We start from the raw sequence: 12,291 nt of genomic DNA on the forward strand, positions 1-12,291 counted from the left end.
CTGCAGAGTGAGCCTCAAGGCTGCTGGAGATAAAGTTTCCCTGGGCCCAAGTTCCAAACTCGGCTGTTTCGTTTCTGTTAAAACGCAATTGTTTTTCTCTGGAGTGCCGTGACCGCTCGGCGTCAGGAAGATGTATGAAAACCTCCACTTCAATTCAGCATCCTTTTTCTCCCAGACAAACATGGTCGGATTTTAATAAATCAAAGAGCCACACTGTTTAATAAAAATTTATTGACTTACAAGTGATTATTTATCAAAAGACCATTAATAGCAGGTACCGGAATGATGTGGTACTGGGTGGTGCTGGGAGACTAATAGGAAATCAATGCCGCTGGCCGGCTGGAATGCATATAAGAAGCCCACCCCCTCGACAGCCAGCGCAATTTCACCCGCAAAACACACCTGACGCTACCCCTGCTGCGATGAAAAGTTCCCCCTTTTTATTTATCGTTTACAAATGAAATGATCAATACTTTTAATCTAGAGCAAAATTTATTAACTTTCCCATCGGAGAGAGACATATTGACTGGGGGAGAGGAGGGTTAGCGCAGCGCAAGACGGATGGCGGGATGGCGGTCTCTGGGCCCGTCCAGAGGCAGTGTGCGTGCAGCTGCCCTCCCAGCCCGGGCGACGGGCCACTCAGGGCAAGTGCAACCAGAGAAATCAAGTCTGGCCGCCCGGGATGCAAAGCAGGTGGATGGGACATGCCACGCCGTGGACTCTGATCATCAGGGACCGCTGGAAGCGCCATCCCCCAGACCACTGAGGTCAACTCCAGGAAGGAAACGCCAGGGTTTAAAGACCCGGAGGACTTCCACAGGACAGCAGGGTTAGTGCCCATGGCTGGGGAGGTGCTGTCGTGAAGGGCTGAGCTGGGGTGGTGCCCGAGGGCTCATCCCGGCCTGGTCTGGGCACTCAGGCCTCTGCGGCCCGTCCCCCCAAAACACACACACACACACACACACACACACACACACACACATTCACATCGGGCTGCAGGGCGGCGACCGGCAGTGGGGTCTGACCCAGTAAAGAATCAAATTCTGAAGTTGGACGTCACGTCAGACTGCTCGGCCAAGCTGAGCTCCCCGAGCCCCGGCCTGGAGACAGCCTTCTACAGAGCTTCCCATCAGGGCCCCAGCCTGGAGACAGCCTTTTACAGAGCTTCCCATCAGGGCCCCAGCCTGGAGACAGCCTTCTACAGAGCTTCCCGTCAGGGGGATCTTACCAGCCTTTTCACAAAGTTCCTTCACCAACCTGCTGGGAAAAAAAATAGCTCACGTTTCAGTGAAAAAAGTCTTCCCAAGATGCACAATCAAATCCACTCAGCCCCACTACCACCTAAAACCCTGGGGACTCTCTGACATGTTGTGACACCCTCTGAAGGAGTTTCACAAGCCCAGTGTTCTGCAGGAAGCAAGAGGATTCAAACTCATTTATGTCTGAACCCAGATGACTTTACAGCTCAGAGTTGTCTGAACTAGGGGTTTAAAAATTACAGACATTTCAGATGTGGAAAGGGCCTTAGGGGTCACCTAGCCCAAGTCCCAAGTTATGGATCAGGAAATAGAAATAAAGCCCAAACGGCAAATGAGTAGCAGGTCGGGAAGGTGATTTGATGCTGGCCAGTACTCATCCCACTACTTACTACCACTTAGTTTCACTCCAAGACCTGTCCTCCCGGGTGCTGGGATCCCAGAAGTGGGCGTATTTTGTACATTACGTTGCTTTACCTGCTTCATTGTTGTTATTCCTAAATGTCGGGAGGTTTAACCATACAAGACCGACTCAGTTATCCCAAGCCAGTTATGAATAACTGGGGGCCTGCAGGGTCCCCAATTTAAAAGGATGGAGTGGTCTGATGATTCTGTACTCTTGTAACAAGCATTAAATAAAAATTTCTATTTATAGGGGTGTAATTCACATCCCTTCTCAGCTGGTAACAGTGAAAAGAATCATTAGTCTCCACAAGTATTTCTTTACATAGCAGCAATTCTAGACCAGGTTCTTGCAGTCCTCTGCTATGTCATCAGCAACAGACAGATGTGCTGAAAAGAATGTGAAAAAACTAAAAGCAAAATGTTTAAAAGTACCTATGAAAATTATGAAATAAACGTACTAAATGGCAGAAAGAAAAGGGAACTTTTAAAAATGGAACTTGATCTTTAAGACCAGTTTGTAAAGATCATTCCAGATAGCTTTTTTTTTTTAATGGTGTTTTTGTTGCTTTTTAAAATTTTATTTATTTTTGGCTGCGTTGGGTCTTCGTTGCAGTGCGCGGGCTTCTCATTGCGGTGGCTCCTCTTGTTGCGGAGCACAGGCTCTAGGCACATGGGCTTCAGTAGTTGTGGTGCATGGGCTCAGTAGTTGTGGCTCACGGGCTCTAGAGCACAGGCTCAGTAGTTGTGGCGCACGGGCTTAGTTGCTCCGTGGCATGTGGGATCTTCCTGGACCAGGGCTCGAACCCGTGTCCCCTGCACTGGCAGGCGGATTCTTAATCACCGTGTCACCAGGGAAGTCCCCAGACAGCTTTTAAACACTGAACAGTACTGCCTATAAAAGACTAAAAATCACTGTTTATTCTTGCACATTTTGTAAAACAGTTCATAAGAGGCTGTTCTTACTGTCCTAACAGTGTTTTAGTTTGAGAGAAATGGAATAGAAAGAGAAACAGAGTTTCCTGCCCGTTGGCAGGGGCGGGTAGGAGGAAATGAGAGGCTATCCAGGGGACAGGAGCAGCCGGCAGCTGGGTGGAGACTCAGACTGAGGTCAGAAGCCCCTGGAGCCAGGCTCACTGCCACCACCTCCCCACGTCGAGGCTGGAGGGCAGCTCGGACAGCTGACCCTCCCCGCGGCCGCGGCAAAACCCTGAAGGGTGTGGTGGCTGCTCTGCCAGAGCAGGGAGCAGGGAGGGACGGACGGACAGACAGAGAAGTTGGGGGAGAGGCAGCTCTCCCCTGAGGGATGTGAACTCAGGCGAGCCTTGAAGCCATAAGGGGGAAGGGGCCTGGCTTCGGACCTGCCTCCAGGTGACCACAGGCTGGCGCAGGCGGCCAGCGGCTTCCCTCTGCTGCGTGAAGCCCACAGGGCACCCAACCCCCAGAGCCCCCGCTGCTGCCCTGTCCGGGGATTTTCTCGTCGCTTCCCCCGCCCTCACCTCCAGACCGCCTTGCACGCCCTCCACCCGCCGTCACACACCTCCAATCCCACGGCACCCGTATGTGGGGAATCCCAAATCACCCAGAGCTACGCAAACACCTAACACGAGGGCTTTACCTTCTTCCCACCTGCGTTAGTCCCTGTTCCAGAAGCCAAGTCTCCGCGACGGCTCAAGTCAGAGAACCAGCCTGCTGCTGGGAAGCATGCTGCTCGGGCCCACAGCCAGGGGCGTGCGCGTGAAGGAAGAGACCCCGCAATTCAGTCACCATCGAAGACAATTTTATTTACTCACAGAAACAAACCCGGAGCCCCGTGGGCAGCTCCAGCTCCCCTCGTCCCGCCCCACCCCGGCCCTGGAGCCGCAACGCTGAGCTGACCGGCCTCCCCTCGTGGTAGCGCGTGAGCTGCCACAGCAACCCGGTGAGGTAGGTGTCGCCACACCCCCAGCCCAGGGGACAGCGGGGCAGCTGAGGCCGAGCTGGCAGAGTGCGGCCGGAGTGGGAGGACCGGTCCCCATGCCCACCCGGCCCCGTGGCCAGCGGCCCAGGCCGGGGACCGTCAGTCTGCCGAGGGCCCCTGCAGACCACATGTTCTCTTCTCGAGTCTGCGGGGCCCCGAGGCTGCGCCTTCCTCGGGGCGGGCCTGGCCTGGTGAGGTCCCCGCCCACAGGCGGGTCTTGGGGACAGACCGCACCCCGGGTCCCGAGTGGGGATGGCAGGCTCTCGCCCAGCATTCAGGCCACACGGGCACGGTGGGGAAGGGACTTTAATGGCACTCCTCCCGCCGACTCGGCGGAGAAGGAACAAGAAGGCAGCTCATCCTGGGAGCGGCCCGGGCGGCTCGAAGAAGCCCGAAGAGTCCTGTGCGCACAGCGGCCCATGGCGCCTGCGTCCCGGGCGGAGGTGGCCGGGCGGCAGCGCGGGCTCAGGACCGGCTCCGGTCCTCGTGGTTGCCAGCGATCATCTTGCTGTACAGCTTCTGCTGTTCCTCCTTGAACGTGTCCTTCACCTTCTCCCGCTTCAGACCACCGTCCCTGACGAGAGAAAGAGGAGGGCTGGATGCAAGAGCAGAGAAGCCTCGCGGCTGCCCTGCGCCCCGGCCAGGTGCGCTCCCACCGGCCGCCCGTGCCGCTCCCGCCCGGAGAAGCCCGCCAGAGTCGCAGCGGCTCCCTCGTCACAGTGGCCTCGGAAACCGGCCCTGGGCCTGTGGGACCCACCCTCTCCGCCTTACAACTCTCACCCCTGCCCTGGGGTCAGAGCTCACTCCTCTTATCCAGGGTACTTTCTAATTGCTCACACCTGCCAAGGAGTTAAAAGTTCTTTCTGCTCAAACATTCATCCTCACCTTACAGAAAGCAAAGGAGGCCCTGGCTTTATGGAAGGTGAGCCAAGCTTTAAGAAATACTAGGACTTATAATGAATCTGTAAAACTGATCTGTAAAATAAAATCTGTACAATTCAGACGCCGGGATTCTCCAAATTCACGCAAATGAACACAACGGAAAACACAAGTTCTTACTTCTTCGCGCTCAAGGGATGGTCCCGTAAGGGAATGGAAGTAACGCAGAGTTTGGGGCTAACCACCCACCTCCTCCAATAGCCCCAAAGAAATCCTCTAAACGTGGATTCGCTTCTTCAAAGTCTCCCCCCACCTGACAGACACCCCAACGCCTTGCCTGCACCCTAGAATCATCATCATCTTCAGTGACTGATGCAAACCCAAGCCCACCGCAGTCTTTCTCTCACACTTTGAGTGTGGAGGCGGGCTGGTAGGAAAAGTCTCTGGTGAAGCCCTCACCACCGGACCTGCCTTACCCTGGGAGCCCTGACACCTGCCACATCCTTTAAAATCCCCAGCAAAGGCCTCCTTTGGAAAGCGGCTACCCTTGTCTTCGTTGGGCTTCAGCGACAGGGAACGTGGGGCAGTGCTAAACATTCAAGCCGGCCAGACCTGAGCTCAACATGCGACTCCAGGGCTTATTCTGTAGCTTTGAAAGACGGTTACTTAACCTCTCCGAGTTTCAGTTTCTCATCTGAAAAATGGCAGTAATGATTTTCCTACTCATGGAGTTACTGAGGGTGAGGTGAGATGATCAGACCAGCGGCAGCAGCACTGTGTCTGGCGCACAGCAGGTGCCCAATAAACGTCAGCATTTTTAAAAAGGGCCAAGCAGACCTAGAGGCTGCCATACTGAGTGAATTAGTCAGAGAGAGAAAGACAAAATCGCGGTATCGCTTATATGTGAAATCTAAACAAAATGATACAAATGAACGTATTTACACAGAAATTGAGTCACGGATGTAGAAAACTTAACAGTTACCAAGGGGGAAAGGGGAGGGGAGGAATAAACTGGGAGATTGGGATTAACACATACACACTATGATATATAAAAGATAAGTACTATGAAGAACCCACCGTATAGCACAGGGAACTCTATTCTGTGCTCTGTGGTGACCTATGTGGGAGTGGCTATACGCATACGTATGGCTGATTCACTTCGCTGTACAGCAGAAACTAACACAAGTGTAAATCTACTATACTGCAATAACAAAATTAATTTTATAAAAAAAGGTTACAGGTCAGTTTAAACGCCCAGTCAGTCAAATGCACTCCAGAGCTGACCCCTGCACTTAAACCTAAGGGTCCCAGGAGCGGGGATCAGTCCCCCTGACCCAGTGTTCAACCACATCAACCTCCTGTTAGCTGGAGTATAACTACCTCATACCCTAGCGTAAGGGTCTGCAAGCCATGGCCCACGGGCTGAATCCACCCAACGCCTACGTCTGTAAGTGGAGTTTCACTGGCACACGGACCCGCTCCTGGACTGTCTCTGGCTGCTTTCCTGCTACAATGGCAGTCAGGCAGTTGCACCAGAGACCATGTGACCCAGAGTCTAAAATACGTACTGACTCTTTTCAGAAAAAGTTTGCTAACTCCGGCTCTAGTAGGTAACAAGCTACAAAAAAACAAAACTGGCCTTTCTAAGGATGGTGCAATTTGCCAAATACACGAGATGAGAGAGCCCAATGCTCCTCTGAGGTTTCCAGGTTGGCACGGAGTCCCTGCCCGCAGAGACAGGGCTGTCCCGGTGCTCAGGTGGACTGTGTCCCCAGGAAGGGGCGCCAAACGCACCGCTGCGTCCAAACATCCCGGGCTTCTGAGAGTGAGTCAAACTGCTGACTCTCCAGGACTGGTGGGCTTGTTCTTCACACCAGGGAGAGGAGGATCCTTCGTAAATGGAGTCAACCACCCAGCACCTGCTTCAGAAATTCCCATCCTCCTGGACTCGGCTGCTAAGATCCGGCTCTGACTCACCACAGCAGGTCCACAAGGCCTCCCTGCCTGGCAATGGCGGACTTCACCCTGTTTGCGAACTGGACGGCATCTTCCTCGGCCTCTCTCGTCATGGGAGGCAGGTACCACACGCTGCAGACGATGGCCCAGCTGGTCATCATCCTCAGCAGGTACGTCACCATCCCGTACTTGCTGCTGTTCCAGAAAGCATCACCGAACTGGGGGTCGTACTGCAAGACAAGGGAATGCCGGACAGTGAGAAGTCAGGAGTTCCAACCTGTGTGAGCGTCAACGGCAGCTCTGCTGAACACTCCCTGCCATGCCCGGGGCAGGACCGGTACTAGGACGCTGCTCCCAGCCCCCTACGTGGACGCTTCCGCAGGAGCCCCACACCTGCGCAGGTGTGACACCTAGCACATCCACCCCCGAGCGCAGATCACTCAGGGGGACCAGCAGCCTTCCTCCAAGGTCCTCCCTCTTTGATCCAGGGGGCCTGTCTCACTCACAGGTGTCTACTATCTATTCCTCAAGTCCTCAGGCGCATCCGCACACAGAAGAGGAGCACATCCTCCAGGGATCCACGCCCTGAGTCGACAACCCCCAACGTTTCGCCCCACCGGCTCCATCAACCCCTCCTGTCACGTCACACACTCACAAAGACCGACACGTACCTCCACAGAGAGAGACTTTCTTACACAACCGCCAGCTTTCAAAGATCGCTTCTGGTGCCCAGACCAAGGAGAAAACAACTAGAAAGCTCTGCTTGTGTCACAGCGCTTCTAACGGAGCTGCCTGTCTGTGAGGAGGCCACGCTGCCCCGAGGAAGTCGCAGCGGCCACAGCGGGCGGGCGGGCATCAGATACTGCCACCTGCCAGCCGCTCCGAGGGAGGCGAGGGCTGTGCCTCAGGGGTATTTTGTGAGCCATGTGGCCGCAGCTGCGACCCTCATTCTCCCCAAAGAGAAGAGCCAGTGCAGGCCAGTCGGGAGGGAGAGCTGCCGCAGGAAGTTACACAAGAGGCAGCGAGAGGAACCGGTTCCTGAGGAGAAAGCCTGAAAAGGGTTAGGGCTGAACTGCCACTGCACGTCTGAAGGGCTCTCAGAGACAAGCCGTCACATGGAGTGTGTGACTGTGAAGCAAAGACCCAGGACCCGAGTGAAAAAACCAAAGGGGATGCAGTCCCACGAGCGGCCCCACAGGACCCGGCTGCCACCCGCGTGGAGGACGCCCCTCCCCGGAGACCCTGGGAAGGGACACCGGCCAAGATGCCGAGGGCAGGTCCTCACACTTGGGGGCGAGGGGGCTGGGTTACAACTATATGATTTTTTTTCAGGCCTTTCAAGCCGAAATTTTATGATTCTCAGAATAAAAATTAGAGCATTTTGCCTAATTGCACACCTGACTACAGAAATGAAGACATTTAGACTTAATCATAGAAACTAAAAAATCCGGATGTAACTACAGAAGGCTTGAAGGGTTCATGTTATAACACCACGAGGAAACGTGGGAGAAGAACGAGTCTTAAACAGGAGCTAGTGTGCGTGACTGGAAGAAGGTGCTGTTACAGTTTACACGGCATGACTGGAGAGAAACCTTAGCTGAGGGCTGATTCTCTATTCCATGCTGGGCAGACACCGTAGAGAGAAAAACAAGGCAAAAGTTCAAAACAGCAATACATTCCTCAAAGTCAGACAATAGCTTAATTTTGGTGGAAATGTAACAAGAGCTTTAAAACCGCTAAGGTCATGCAAGTTTGGTTACCAATGACGTCTTCACAAAAACTAGAAAAGTATCTGGGAGGCAGAAGTTCTTAATCACATGTGAGCTTTAATAAACCTGTGGGTGGAAGGAAAATTTATACGCCGTGTTCTGGAGCTGGCACGACTGTCCAAGGGTCCATGTTCCAAAAGTGGCGAAGAGCAAGCAGGCTCTCAGTGTGGTCCCCGACCAGCAGTGTCAGCAGCGCCCAGGGACGGGTCAGAAACGCCAGTTCAGAAACTCCAGGCGTGGGGCCCAACGATCTGCCTTTTCACAGCCCCCCCAGGTGATGCTGACGCAGCTGCACAGAACCGATGCTCTGGAGTGAGCAGGAAGGGCTTCTGTGCAGCAACCGGTTTTTAATAAACACGTGGGGTGAGGCACTGGGCTCCCAGGACATTAAACTGTGGGACGCACGCACGCAATGCAAACATCTCTCCCCGTTCCCACACCCACGGCACACAATACGAACAGAACGTTTTCTGCTGCTCCAGACCCAGCACCCTCAACGAATCCCGTGGGCAGCCCTGGTCCAGGGACCTGTAACTGTGCAGCCACCCTTCATTCACCATCCCTGCCCTGGTGCTCGGCCTACCTGGGAAAGCAGCGTGGCTGGAAAGTGTTCGCTTAACCAAGAAGAACACCTCCTCCCCCAAATGCCCCAGTTGTGCTGCCAGGTGACAATGAGGAATATTTCTTCAGAAGCCTTTGCAGACAAAAGACGCTCGCAAAAGTATGGAGACTAAATTCTAACAGCAACTCTGACTCACTCTTACCCCGATCTGAGACGTCAACCTAAATACTCTAAACATAGTGACAAAGGCTGTGTTTTTTTTGAGGAAGTAGTGTAACAGCATTCTTTTAGAAATAATTATGTGTATCTATTTATAAAATCAGATGGATACGAGGGGGGAGAGAGAGGAGGAGGAAAAGGGGAAACTGGCTGAGTGCGTCCCATCTTCCTAAGCAAGTTTGGACTCTCAGAGGTTCAAGTTCCTAAAAGGTGGGGCAGACTAACAGGTTCGTTTAAGGCCCTTTTACTTTCACGAGAGGCCTTCGGTCTGTCATATGCCACGCGAACCACGGGAGCCACAGCAGCAGGGCTGTCTCTTCCTCCAGCAGCAAGGACACATCTGCATCTACCCACCCTTACCTCTAACTGACCAAAGGCACAGACCCAGCTGGGCAGCCCCATGCCCGCAGGAAGCCCCTCAGGTGGACTGCCTTCCACACCGGCGGGGCTTAGGAGGAAAGAGGAACCAGTGGGGGAGATGCGCCAAGCTCAGGGCTCCGCAGTGTGGGCTGCTCCATGCAGAGGGGGCCCAGCTCCCCGCTGTGCGTCACAGCGGCGGCGGTGATCACCTGGCCTCAGAGGGCTCGTACCTTGATCGCAACGGGGTAAACTGTGGCTCCAATTTCGAAACTTCCCTTTTTGAACATCATCACAGATGTATTGTTGATGCAGGTTCCTAAAACGCAGGAGAGAGTAAAATGCTATTTCCTTCCGTCCTTTACCCCAGAGATTAGGAGTTTAACGATTAAATATAATAATAAAAATCATTCTAATGGCTCTTCAATGAGGATAAACCTGTCATCTCCCCAGCTCCTGAACGCACACTGAAAACAGATGAACAGACTACTGCGCTGCTTCCTCTTCTCTTCTTATAGGACCGTCTTCCCTGGTTCCCACGGCAGCCCAGATGAGAGGCCAGAGGCCCTGGCCGACTCAGGAGGGTCCAGGGAGGACCCTGCAGGAAGCTCAAGGAGCCTGTCAGCAACACTAGAGAAGGGGCTCCCGCGACGGGGAACGCCACACGGCGGCACTCTCAGTCCATATTCTGAATCCCCTGAGTTTTCAGTCCCACGACCAATCTAAAGGGCCCCCACGTTGCTCAGTGAAGACAGGTCCCCCCAACAAGGGTGAGGGCCCGGGCTCCAACACAACGCTGGACTCACCCTCCTGCACGGCCTCCCCACACAGAAGCTTACCCTCCGGGAAGATGAGGATGGGCAGCTTGCTTTTATCCTGCACGTGCTCGGTCAGCCTTTACAAGAGGAAAATAAAGCGAAGGGTCAGACAGCCTCACGTCCATCATCACCCAAAGGCGTCTATCGATACCCTGCCTAGACGTGACGCTGGACGTGGTATAAAAGCAGGTTAACAAACACGACCCTCTCTTTTATAAACCCATGGGCTAACAGACAAAACTCCCAAGGACAGGGAACACCGGATGATTACTACTTAATGTGCACAGCTGTTCAATGAAGTACGTGAGTCTGTGCACAGGGACCATGGCTCAGACCTAGGACTGTCTAAAGGGCTCACCCTCCACAGAGTCCGGCAAAGAGCAGCCTCGAGAAACGCGCACCCCCGACTTCCTACAGCCATGCTTGCTTCCTCTCAATTTACGGCAAAGCTCTCGCCATCACTTGCACCATGTTTACTTTTTTTTTTTTACCTTGAAAACAGAGCTGCACTCTGTTCTGTTGCCTTCAGTGTCTCTTCATTTGTGACAATGAATTCATTTTGAGATTTCCCTAGATCCCACATGCATGCCGCAACTAAGAGTTTGCATGCCTCAACTAAGGAGCTGGCAAGCCGCAACTAAGGAGCCCGTCTGCCGCAACGAAGGAGCCCTCGTGCTGCAACTAAGGAGCCGGCAAGCCTCAACTAAGACCCAGCACAACCAAATAAATATTTAAAAAAAAATCAAATCACATTAAAAGTTCATACAGTGTTCATTACAATGGGTACAAGGAATAAAAAAGGTTACAAACATTACTACCTTGGGTTAGTAATAACACTAGGGTTTTGATACTTTTTATACTCCCTGTTTCAGAAAAACACTACTATGAAAGCGGCTGGGGCTCAGTGGAGAAGGCTGTAGACGCACAGCTTCCCCTAAGCACAGACTGTGTGTCACTTGTTTACCTTTTAGCCACCAGGTGGCGATCCTTCACTTCCGAGCGCTCGAACCAGACGTGGGGGCAGGCCTTCACCATGGCTCTCTGGATGACGCCCATGAGGCCGCCGTGCACCTGCCCCACCTGCTCTCAGACAAAGGAGCAAGGGCAGCGAAGCCGTCCTCACGCAAGCCCCCAGGTCCCCTGAGACACAGACCCCAACCTCTCACCCCGTAACACTTTATCAGTAACCACAGGCTCTCACTGTTCAGAAACCACCATTAGACTCTCCGAATTTAAATTCTCCTTCTAATCAGTGATACCAGAGATGTGTAACTATTGATAAAAACACAGCTGAAAACCCTAAAACGAACCGTGAAGCAGAGCACACCTGTGTCCAACGCCCTCCCTGGGCGGATTATCCAAAGCCCCTGAGCCCAGTGCCTTCAAATCCTCCCTCCCCACCTTCACCCCTCCCCACGGTGCTCACTCTGCTCACAACATCCAGGTCCCAAGGAGTCCCCAAGGCCACAGAAACAAAGGCAACAACCTAGGTCAGGCCCGTGTATAAAAACGTGCTTACCTGTTCACACCCTTAAGAAAGAGCTCCCAGCCCCGACCAGCCTAAAGGAGCAACAGAGAGAGGCCTTACCATGGCGTAATAGCCATCACTGGCCAAAATGATGACGTCAATGGGAGACGTATGATTGGCCACGCAGATGCCGCCGTTTCTAGGCCGGTTCTTCCTGCGTTTAAATTGTAGGCAAAGCAACAAAAATCAGTGTGAAACAATTCATCTGGAACTCACGCCTGGCCTCAGCAGCTTCCTCGGCTCTAACGACGCTCTGAGGGCCCACGGGCCGGCTGCCAGCCCCCCGTGTTACGCCAGCGCACCCCTCTGTCCCACCCCGAGCCCCCTCACCTGTCGTGGTAGGTAATGATGGCCGTCAGGGCTCGTACGCAGATGCGATAGCACATTAGGTGAACGTGCTTACTCAGGAACTCCTTAAACCTGCGACAACAGGACAGAGATTTCTGTTTTTATTTTTCATACATATAGGAAGACAGGAAAAGGTGCTGAGTCCAACCATCTAACCATCACTGCCTATGGCCTTTATGACTGAGGAGTATTTTTACAAATATTAGTGTCTATGGTAAAACTCTGTATTAGCATATT

At 53.3% G+C, this 12,291-nt stretch overlaps 1 protein-coding gene across 4 annotated transcripts in view; it reads right to left on the reverse strand.

Annotated features, from left to right (window-relative positions):
• Positions 1 to 3,421: 3,421 nt before the first annotated feature.
• Positions 3,422 to 12,291, reverse strand: part of GPAT4 (glycerol-3-phosphate acyltransferase 4) — a 31,409-nt gene continuing 22,539 nt past the window's right edge. For all 4 annotated transcript variants that reach the window (XM_033415441.2, XM_004285058.4, XM_049704200.1 and 1 more), the window contains exons 6-12: positions 12,037 to 12,126; positions 11,767 to 11,860; positions 11,143 to 11,258; positions 10,200 to 10,255; positions 9,594 to 9,679; positions 6,475 to 6,683; positions 3,422 to 4,192 (exon numbers count right to left, since the gene is read on the reverse strand). In XM_033415441.2, the coding sequence (XP_033271332.1) occupies positions 4,084 to 4,192; positions 6,475 to 6,683; positions 9,594 to 9,679; positions 10,200 to 10,255; positions 11,143 to 11,258; positions 11,767 to 11,860; positions 12,037 to 12,126 (760 nt within the window). In that variant the 3' untranslated portion in view covers positions 3,422 to 4,083. The remainder of the gene's footprint in view (positions 4,193 to 6,474; positions 6,684 to 9,593; positions 9,680 to 10,199; positions 10,256 to 11,142; positions 11,259 to 11,766; positions 11,861 to 12,036; positions 12,127 to 12,291) is intronic.

This window comes from Orcinus orca, chromosome 21, assembly GCF_937001465.1.
Source record: "Orcinus orca chromosome 21, mOrcOrc1.1, whole genome shotgun sequence".
NCBI lineage: Eukaryota > Metazoa > Chordata > Mammalia > Artiodactyla > Delphinidae > Orcinus > Orcinus orca.